The following is an 11,554-nucleotide window of genomic DNA, read 5'->3' on the forward strand; positions in this document are numbered from 1 at the left end:
TATCCCTACTTTACATTCCCATGACTCTTTTGTGTCTACCACTTTGTAGTTCTTAATCCCTTGAACTTTTCCACCCAACTCTCTGACACCTGTCCCCTCTGACAACTATCAGTCTGTTCTCTGTATCTATGAGTCTGTTCCTATTTTGTTTATTGTACTCTTTAGATTCCATGAATAAGTTAAATCATATGGAATCTGTCTTTCTCTGATTGACTTATTTCACTTAACATAATACCCTCTAAGTCCATCCATGCTGTTACAAATTGTAAGATTTTATTCTTTTTTTATGGCCAAGTAATATTCCATTGTATATATTGTACCACTGCTTTATTATCCCCTCAATTATTGATGGGCACTTGGGTTGCTTCCATATCTGCACTATTCTCAATAATGCTGCAATGAACATGGGGGTGCATGTATTCTTTTGAACTGGTGCTTTGTATTTCTTCAGATATATAAACCCAGAAATGAAATCACTGGGTAATAAGGTAGTTCCATTTTTTTTTAGAAAACTTTATATTGTTTTCCATAGTGACTGCACCAATCTGCATCCCCACAAACAGTGCAAGGGGTTATCTTTTCTCTACATAGTCACCAACACTGTTGTCTGTTGTTTTATTAATGTTACCTGTTCATATCTTATTGTGGTTTTAATTTTCAATTCATTGATGATTAGTGACTTTGAGCATCTTTTCAATTGTCTATTGGCCATCCGTATGTTTTATTTGGGGGAGTTGTCTATTCAGATTCTCTGTCTATTTTTTAATTGAATTGCTTGTTTTCTTGGTCTTGAGTTGTATGAGTTCTTTAAATTTTGGATATTAATCCCTTATTGGAAGTATCATTGATGAATATCTTCTCCCATTTTAGTAGATTGTTCTTTTGTTTTGTTGATGATTTCTTTTGCTGTGTAAAAAAAAAAAATTGTTTGATATGGTCCTATTTATTTTTTTTGTTTCCCTTGCCTGATATGTCAGAACAAATATTGCTATGAAAAATGTCTGATTATGTATGCTTTTTGAATTGCATGTGTTTTTCCTCTTGAAGTAATCATCTTGATTTAAATATATTCAATTATCTCCATAATGGTTGTAATATGTAAAAGATATAATAAAGAATGATGGAATTAAACAATTATTTTAAAAAGTCTGAGATTTTACTGCTTGTGTTTTCTTCTAGAGTTTTATGGCATCAAGTCTTACATTAAGTCTTTAATCCATTTTGAGTTAAATCTTATCTAGGGTTTAAGAAGGTGATCTAGTTTCATTTTTTTCAAACACCATTTATTGAATAGACCGCCTTTACTCCATTGCATGTTTTTGCCTCTTTTGCCATAATATTAGTTAAACTTAAAGGTATGGGTTTATTTATGTGCTCTCTATTCTGTTCCATTGATCTATATGTCTGTTTTTATGCGAGTACCATGCATTTTGATTGCTATAGCCTTGTAGTATAATTTGATATCAGTTAGTTTAATTCTAGTCACGAAAGACTCCAGTTGAAGGATTTAATTTATATTACATGTTTAGAATTAGCTAATATATAAAAGAAAAGAAAGGTAGATTAATGGTTGCTTAAGGCTGTGGAGTTTAGGGGAAAATGAGCTGAGACTGCTAATGTATATGAGGATTCTTTTTATAGGATAAGAATATCCCCAAATTGATTGTAATGATAGTTGTACAACTTTGTGAATATAATAAAAACTACTAAATTGTTCATTTTAAATGGGTAAATTATATCTCAATAGAGCTGTTTAAAAGAATGCTTATAAGTAATATTTCCTTTCAGTGAAAGTGACTTTGTATGAATTTCTCTATCATAAATAGGCAAATGACTCAATGTTGAAATTATAATGTATTATTTTGTTGTAAAACTTAAGTCTTCCAGATCATTTGCTTTTATGATGACCAAGAAATTAAATTTTTCTTTAACTTATAGTTATATGTGCATTCATATATTTCTGTGCACAATTTATAATTTAAAATCACTCAAAATACATAAAACTCTATCTTTCTAACTATTTCTCAAATATGGTTGGGTAGAAGATATAATATTTTAAATTTTAATCTTATGGGGGTATTTTTTAAATGAAGAAACATAAATGATTACCTAATAGAGATATTTAGTCTTAATAAAAGTCAGTTCGCATACATCTTGTTCTTTAGTTGTAAGTGTGATAGGATAATAACAGTACTTGGAGTCTATATTTTTTTTGAAGATTTATAGGATCAGGAATTTATATTTTTTAATTTTTGGATTATGTCTTCTTAGAGAATTGAACCTTTTATCATGATGCAATTTCATTCATTATAGCTAATAACATTATTTGTTCTAAAGTTATTTTTTATATTGATATAGCTACTCTATCTTGATTTTGTGAGTTTTTGTATGGTGTACTTATTCACATTTGAAACCTATTGGCGTTTGAAAACTTTATAGAAACCTTATAAAGGAGTTTTAGAAAGTATTACTGGTACGTTAGCACTAAGTACTTTATATCTGTAGTTCATTATGTTGCTATACTGATTTGTCATGATTTCAGAAAAATGAGAAATACAGAAATCAATTACCTTTGAGATAATTGTAGCTATAGTTCATTCTTGAAACAAAAAGGCATTTTAGAGTTCAATAAACTATGTTTTCAAATTAACCTAATTTATTCTTTGATTTATTATCAAATTAATTCATTAGATTCTTAACCAAATGGTTAGCTATAATTGGTTAGTTCATTATATGTTTCTATGACTGGTTTTCCTATTCATTTCACTTATGTCCTTATTTTGTGTTAGTTAGAAGCCATATATTAACTGACTTTTATGTATAGATCAATGATCATAGTTTCTATTTATCATCACAAACACAATGAAAAATATATACATTTGGAAGACTAGGCCAAAGTATCCTAATTATGAAAATGAGACCCATCCATCCACTCCTGGTTATTGCTGTTTCTCTAGGAATTATCTCTTGACAAATCAAGAATCAATTATTAAAATATTGTAAGTCTCTAATGTATTTATATAGATAGTTTTAATTTTTCCTGTAACAATAAGATTTATTTTAAGTAGCTCATAAAAATATGCCTTTTGTAATATGTTTTTTATCATTTGTTTCCCACCCTATCAGCTGCAGAAATAACTGTTCAACCAACTGTGGAAGAGGCCTCTGACAACTGCACTCAAGAATGTCTCATCTTGGGCCATTCTGATGCCTGCTGGATGCCAGCTTCTCTGACCCACGCCAGCCCTTCACACACACAGGCCTCTACTCTATGCCACAGCCCACCCCTGACACCAGCCTCTGCTCGCCGCCGCAGCCCTCCAGTGACACAGACCATTGCTATTTGCCATAGCCCTCCAGTTACCCAGGTTATGGCACTGTGCCATAGCCCTCCACCAACACAGGTCTCTGCTCTCCAACACAGTCCTCCTCTAGCACAGGCTACTGCTCTTCCCCATAGCCCTCCACCAGCACAGGTTGCTGTAATCCACCACAGCCCTCCTCTGCCACAGGCTGCTGCCCACCATCACAGCCCTGCGCGGCCACCAATGGGTTTGCAGCAAGGTTGGGGGCAAGAGGCTGGACCTGAAGGACTACTGTCTCTTGATCACGGAGTGCAAGTTAGTACAAGATCTCAGTTTTATACTATGTCTGAAAGGATTCATCCTAGTGATGATTCAGTTAAAGTCATTTCTTTGAAAACCTTCACTCCAGGCCAAAAGGCTAGAGCCTCTAGGGATGATTCTCCCATTATGGAAGAACATCCCTTGTAAAGCTACAATGGCTAATTTACATTTTTCAACAAAATGTATACAATCAAAATTTAAGATCCAATTTCAATGAATATTCCAAATTGTTAGGTTTGTAAATAGCTATGTAAATAGACACAGATACCAGAATAGACTCTAGAGCTAGACCCTTAGTCAAAAGATAAAAATAAATTTACAATTTGTTTAATTTAGAATGTATATTTTAAAAAGGAAATAGAAAATTTCACACCTTTTGTACAGAAAGGCTTATCATGACAGATACTAATGTGTAATGTATAGTATTTCTGATGCACAGTAGTTTTTTTCATTTATTTTTTTACCAAAATGTGCAATATTACTGATTTTTTTCCATTCTGATTTTTGTAGACCTAGTAGGTAACAAATGGAAAACTAGAAAATATCTGATTTTCCAAGAGTACCTTTAGTTTGTTTCAACTTTTGTTCAGATAACATTAGATGGTATAAATAAGGTCGTATTTTGTTTGTCTTTTTGTTTGATATTTGTTGTTAGTCTCCAGTTTTTTGTTATTAGTGTTTTGTACAAAAATGCACAGTAGTGAGTATAAATATCTCTTATATTTTTGCCTCTGTCTTTTTTATGTTTTCTACCTTTATTTGAAGAATATATTGTTGATATAATTTGTATATACATTTTCTGTAAAGAATATACATAAACTGTACAGATTCTGTCTATAACCTATTCTCTACTCTTTAGTAGAGTTCGAGACACTGAAGTGCAATATCTGTGCCCAAATTAGGCAAGTACTTGCTAAAAGGGCCTCTTTCTATAAAAATTTGTCTTTGTAATTTAGTGTAAAGTGCATCAGAAACCGTATTTTATCTGCCATTTTAAGCCTATGTTCCATTATTAATTAGGTCTTTCTCTTCTGGAAAGTCGCAGCCTAGAAAATCACAAGGAAAGTGAATGCATTTAGTGCATGATTCATTTACACCTATGACGGGAAACTGCTATTTTCTAAAGACTATCAGGAAGATTAAAATGTTGTTATGACTGCTGAATAGGCTGATACCAAAAGATGTTCAGTAAAAAAGTAAACAAATTAATATAACTGTAGATAAAACCACATAATAAACCTATATGACTAAGGGATTTTTGCCATTCTAGCTCGACTAACTGAAGACAACCACTGATAACAAGATCAGAGTCAGGAAGGAAGTTTTCAAGTAATGGAATTATAAATTTACATCGAAGGTGTTATAGTATAGAATTTTAAGGAGATGTGCAGAGGGAGAAATGAGGTTCATGACTGCTTCTTGGGGTAGATGAGAAATACCCCAATAACACACAAGAAAAGACACAACAAAATATCATATCTGAAAACAAAATATGTTCTAAGCAAAGAATACAGTAGTATTCCTAGGGAACATTAGTTTCCTTCTGTTGTCTGTTTTTAATTTTTTTTTCTTTTCTTGTTTTGTCCTTATACCTGGCCATGTTTGTCTATGTGCACATTTCACCAATATACAGAAACAGCACCAACTTAATTTTCCTCCATAGCAAAACCAAGAAAATGTCTTGTTTCTGTATTATACTAAATCGAGAGACAATTGATGTATTAATTGGGGTGGGGGGAGTGAATATTTCTTGTTAATTAAATTAGATGTAGACTTTGTAATGTGTAACTTGAAGATATGTAATTTATGGTTAAGCTGTGTGTAAATGTTGTAATATAAAGTGTGGTAAATGTGTAATTTCATTGGTGAAGGTTTCCACTGAATGTTGAGAAAGCTTCTCTTAGTGTGCCCAGCAGATTACGTAGCGTTTTGAGAATATATTGTTCCCATTATGAAACTCTTTAAATTATATTTGATTTGGTATGTAGAACAACTTATTCACTTTTAACTACAAGAGTTTAATTAGTGAAATTTCAAATTAATTAGTATTATTAATATTTTCTCCATTGTGTTTGTTAATATTCAAAGGGATTTGGAGCATACTGGTAGTCCAGGTGCATGTGAATCTTGAAAGACTGATGATGATTGACAGATTATTGAAATATGACCATGTGTAGGTGTTGATATTGTTGTTGATATTGTTGACAATGAAGATTTAAACCTGGGGAAGATAAAGAAACCCAGAATGACAAAATCAGAGCTTCCAGTAGAATTTAGGCTGTTTTTTCTCTGAAAAATTGCGAAGATAATGTATGAGAATATCTTCTTCTATTTTAGTTATTTTCACATTTTCTTATTTCCACATTTTAGTTATGGTCTACACACACAAAATTAAATAAATAAAAATAAATAAAAGGGGAAACTGAAAAAAATAAATAATATGTTAGGGATATGATTGATTATTATATTGATAAAAATCAGAATAGGAACGAAAATTATATATTTAGGAATTTTTCTTGTAGTGTGATTTATTGAATTTTAAGTGTGGCTCTTAAATCCTCCAATGTAAAAATTGGCAATATTTTGCTACCTTTCCTAGAGATATAGGAATGAACAAATATGCTTTTATTGCCCTTTCTAACTCTGATTATATAGTCAGGCTTAGACTGTGTTAATAATATGAAAAGACTGGGCATCCTCTTCTGGGTCTGTGCCAGAGGGGCAGTGAACGGAAGCAGGGGGCAAGTAGCCAAAGAGGCAAGGGGAGTGAGCCCAGTTATCTCCCCTATGCATTCTCTTTCAAAGCTTCCACAGGCCTAGCCTTGGCAACCTATAACTTCTAAGGCTTCAGATCTGATGAGATCTTTCTCATTGTAATGCAAATTCTTTCTTTGAATGGATAGACAGAGCTATAGATTGACAAAGCTCGAAGGTGGCTCTTCTGATGTGCAAAAATTTAGTCCTAGAAGTACAAAAAGTATTGTCTTACCATCAATTGAAAATAATTCCCTTGAAAAAAAGAAATAGATTTGATTTAGTTTGAAATTAAAACTTCAAATTGAATGGCAAGTATGATAATATGTTCAGTGAGACTGGTTATTCAATTTTTGTGGCTGTGTTCAGTTACATGTGGTTAATAATTCACTAGCTATAGCATTAATATATCACATTTATAAGTATCAATCACTGTGGATCTTATATGCTAAGTGCTTACACATTTTTTCTTGAATCTTATCTTCAAGTTTTAGCTAATACCGTGTGGGTGTATTAAAATCAAACTTACATATGATACAGACAGTGTAATAAATTTAGAGAGTATATTTTGTGTAGTCTCATTTAGCTATTTAACATTTTGTTTCTGGTAATGTAAACTCGGTTAGCAAAAATGGCTGTTAAAAAATTAGTGCTATTGTGTATTGGTGACAGTTATGAAGAGCCTCTGCCTTCCCAAACAAATATTTGTCACACACTTTCATTAAAATGGGTAAAAGTAGACTGAACAAATCACAAATTGTGCAGTTTTTCCTTATAATGAAGTCGTATCACACACACACACACACACACACACACACACACACACAATCCTTTTTAGTCATGGAAAATTTAAGAAAATTTGACCCACATGTATCTGTCAAAATTATTTTTTTGTTGTTTACATTAAGACTGAATATGCATATATCTCCTAATATACATTTATTTATGAACATCTAGTTGGTTGTTTAGGCTTTTTTTTACACTCTTTTGATTCATATTTTCCAGTATGGTGATCATTTTTGTTTTTCTTCTTTCATATTTGTTTCAAACCAAATTTGTAGTTATGTTTAGAAAAAGTTTTTATCACATTCATTACACACTGTTTTGGCGGTTTCCAATTGGCACAAATGCCCTGGAAAATGTGGGAGCAAGAGAAGCTGACCTATATTTGAAAAAAAAAATTTTACATTATGTGCCAATTACCACACCAGAGCAATTTCATACAGAGGCCTTAAAATATTCATTCATAGTAGCGTTTGTACATTAACAATCCAAGTGCTTTCAGTAAGCGTGATTTTTAAAATCATTCCAAGTTGACAACAGCTGACAGTTGACAATAGTAATGAAAAGGCTTCTCAGAAAAATGTGTGTGCACAAATGAAAAAAAAAAAATACGAAGGCAATTGTTTCGTGACTGTATGTGATATTTTTAGAAATAAAATCTGTGAAATTTATGCTATCTCTGTTTAAAATACTTGGAATTTTATGAAATATAGATTTATGTTTGTATTTGGAGAAGATTCCTCCTCTGTGACATCATACAGTATCTGAAAGTGAACAGTATCCCAAAGCAGCTCTAGCTATGCTTTGGAAGTGAGAAGGTTGGATATTGTATGACCCAGGATGGCAGTATGTAGTCCAGTGGCAAATGTGTATTCATTGTTCTATTCCAGGTTCTGTATTGCATGTTTTCTTATATTCATTAAGATAGGTATTAATAAAGTTATAAAAATAAAGGTGCATTTCTATTGTGTTTGTTAGTTCAAAAGTCAAAAGTTTTATTTCATTTTAAATTGATTTTTAAATTTATATAGAGTAAAATACACCTTGCTGGTGGTACACTTCTATGTTATACTTCTTTTTTGTTTTCTCTGTTAAGCCTTTCTATATAATTCTTTGAGTGAACATCATTTCTCTCACTTTTCATAGCTGGTGAACAATATTGTGGTGTTTAGAACATTTACTTTACAACTTTCAAGATTAAATTAAGAGATATTTAGCCATGTTGGTGTGGCTCAGTTGGATGGAGCATCATCCTGTTCACTGATTCCTGGTCAGGGCACATGCCCAAGTTACAGGTTTGGCCTCCAACATGGGGCACATAGGAGGCAGCCAATCAATGATTCTCTTTCATCATTGATGTTTCTCTCTCTATCCCTCTCCCTCACTCTGAAACCAATATCTCTCTCTCTATATATATATATATAATCTCCAAGTGAAATACGTTATAAGTTTCTGGAGAATGTTGATAATACTGGTGGAACAAAATAACTTCACTCCTGGTTTCACTTTTACTCTGGCTAAATGGAGAGAATCCCAATACATTGAAATCTCTCAAGCTGCACATGATTAGTTAATATTCAACTGCATTTGGCATTTCTTTAGCCTTGAAGTTTGATTAAGATTTATAGAGCACAGAAACTGGTGCTTTTGGTCTTCTTTCTTTTCTTACCCATTTTTCTATTTTTGTGATATTGATTTACTCATTATCACCAAGTGTTAGCTGATGAAGGAAGAAAAACATCAAAATTTAAATCAAGCAAAAATTTAACCTCTGGAAAAAAGAGATCACACTTTTAGAAATATAATATATGTATAAATTAATTTATGTTATTTCTCATCCTGACTCCAACCATGTGTGAAAAAACTCAAACTTTAGTGAATAATATGTAGGTTAGCAATCAGCAGTTTACACATAGATATTATCATAATAACCCAGGCAAGTGTGCTAAAATCCTGAGAAAGTGAATATGATGAATAGATACTTTGTCAATAGGAAAAAAGTATTGTACTGAAGAAGAATATTGAAAATCTCTGATATTTCAATAAGTAAAAAAATCTGTGAGATATTTAACTTTACTAAAAACATAATTGAACTTGTTGATCTTATTGCCAGAAATAGTCACATTAATTTATAAAATAAGTTGCTAATGGTGTAATGAAATAGCTTCAAACAAAACAAAACATAAACAATACAAAATACCTGTGAAGCAGGCAAATAAGTTCAGAATTTAACTGCTGTATTTTTGGTTACAAATTCCATTGCCATTTCAAGTATGTGAGGATCTATAGCTGCATAAAAACAACTGAAGTTTAACCTGTGCACAGGCTTAATTCCTACCTTGTCTATCAAAGTATTCTAAAGTTAATTGGGGGAAGAGAAATAAAAGAAAAAAAAACATAAAACAAACACAAACAACTATAATCCTGTTAATGACTTAAGCAACTCAGGGATCTACTCACACTACATTTTCTTCATAAACATTTTTGGAAAAGTTTTAGATTTACAAAAATGTTGCAAAGATAATACAGTTCCCAAATACCCCACTCCCAGGTTCTATTATTAACATGACATATTTGTTATAATTAATGAGCCAATATTGATACATAAAAGTCTACAGTGTGTTCAAATTTCCTTAGTTATTTTTTTCTTTTTTTTTCCTTTAATATATTTTATTGATTTTTTACAGAGAGGAAGGGAGAGAGATAGAGAGTCAGAAACATCAATGAGAGAGAAACATCGATCAGCCGCCTCCTGCACATCCCCCACTGGGGATGTGCCTGCAACCCAGGTACATGCCCTTGACCGGAAACGAACCTGGGACCTTTCAGTCCGCAGGCCGACGCTCTATCCACTGAGCCAAACAGGTTTCGGCAGTTATTTTTTTCTTAATGTCCTTTTTCTATTCCAGGATCCCATTCAGGATTCTATATCATATTTAGTCATCATGTTTGTTTAGGCTCCTCTAGACTGTGAAAGTTTCTAAAACTACTTTCTTTTTTATTCAAATTTTATTTTTCAAATACACTTTCATTCAACATTATTTTGTATTACTTTCAGATGAACAGCATAGTATTTAGCCAATCATATACTTTGCAAAGTGTTCTCCCTGATATGTCTAGTACCCACCTGGCACCATACATAGCTGTTATAATACTAGTGACCCGGTGCATGGATCCATGCACATTGAAAGGAAATTAATTAGAAATTGGCTAGTGGGGCAGGACTGGGCGAAGCGGGCCAGACACACCCTGGAGTCAACCTCCCATGGTTGCTCCCCAACTGACCACACCTGGGGTGGCACCATGGCTTGAAGGGCATCCGCAGAGTGAGCTGGGTCCCTTTTGGCAGGTAGGGTCACTCGGCCTGGCCTGCGGGGATCAGGCAAAAACCAGCTCTCCAACATCCCCCAAGGGGGCCTGCCAGAAGCCAATTCAAGCATGTCAACAGGGCAGGCACATTTGGAGATGGCTGAGGGCATTTCCCCAAACCTGAAAAGGATTCATTAAATGATAGCTTGCTGCCAGACAGCCCAGGGCATTTCAATCTACATATCATTGCCTCCTACTGGCCAAACACCTAAACATCCAAAGGCAGTTTCTCTAAAACCTGACAATCTGAAAATGGATTGTGTATATGAAACCCTGGCCTTTGATGTGTTTATCTCTGCCTTGCCTTAGGACAATTTATGTTAATAAAAAGCAAGGAGTCCTGAGACCAGTCTTCTCTGACTCCCTATAATGCCTTTCAAAATTATGTTTTGTCTCTGGACTCTTGATTAATTTACAAACAGCCCTTGTCTAGATTCCTGAACCCTTCTAGATGCTGGATCAAGACCACCGGCGTTAACCTAGGTTTCACAAAATGACTGTTTCCTTTTGGTGTGGCTGCATGGGTGAGGGGTGTGTGTAGGCTTCTTAAGTCAGGGTGCATTGAGAGAAGCCCGGCTTTCTGAAAGCGAGTGTTTGATTTGGGGATTTGTGGTCTGGCTGAGGAGCCCCCAGGGCCCATTCAGAACAGTGGGGGCAGCCACAGTGAATGACCAAATAAAACCAGAGAACAGTTAGGAGACAATAAACGGTTCGATTTCTAATTCTGCAGGAGTCCAGGTGCGCCCGGGATTTTCCATGGAGAGAGTGAGTGAGTGAGTGTCCACTGTCCCTCACACAGCCAGCCACTTGGAGTATGACTTTCGCCAGCAAGAGCTTTGTTCCCGCCTTTGCAGATGCATGTGTGTGTGTGTGGAGGGGGGAGAGGCAATTAGGACCAGGAGGCGGGTGTGTGCTCTGGGGGTCATGAGGTCAGTGAGGCCTAGGTGCACCGGACACGCAGGGGCCACCACCCAGCTGTTGGGGCCAGCAGGGAGCCGCGGTGGCCACCTGCCCCCTGGGTA

General features: G+C 34.3%; 1 protein-coding gene across 1 annotated transcript in view; it reads left to right on the forward strand.

The window, feature by feature from the left end:
* Nucleotides 1-3,911, forward strand: part of LOC102774615 (protocadherin-11 X-linked-like) — a 4,391-nt gene extending 480 nt beyond the window's left edge. The window contains exon 2 of the mRNA XM_006773286.2: nt 3,127-3,911. Coding sequence (XP_006773349.1) covers nt 3,127-3,773 — 647 coding nt within the window. The 3' untranslated portion in view covers nt 3,774-3,911. The remainder of the gene's footprint in view (nt 1-3,126) is intronic.
* The last annotated feature ends 7,643 nt before the right edge of the window (nt 3,912-11,554 follow it).

This window comes from Myotis davidii, unplaced genomic scaffold (genome assembly GCF_000327345.1).
Source record: "Myotis davidii unplaced genomic scaffold, ASM32734v1 scaffold1546, whole genome shotgun sequence".
In the NCBI taxonomy this organism is placed as follows: domain Eukaryota; kingdom Metazoa; phylum Chordata; class Mammalia; order Chiroptera; family Vespertilionidae; genus Myotis; species Myotis davidii.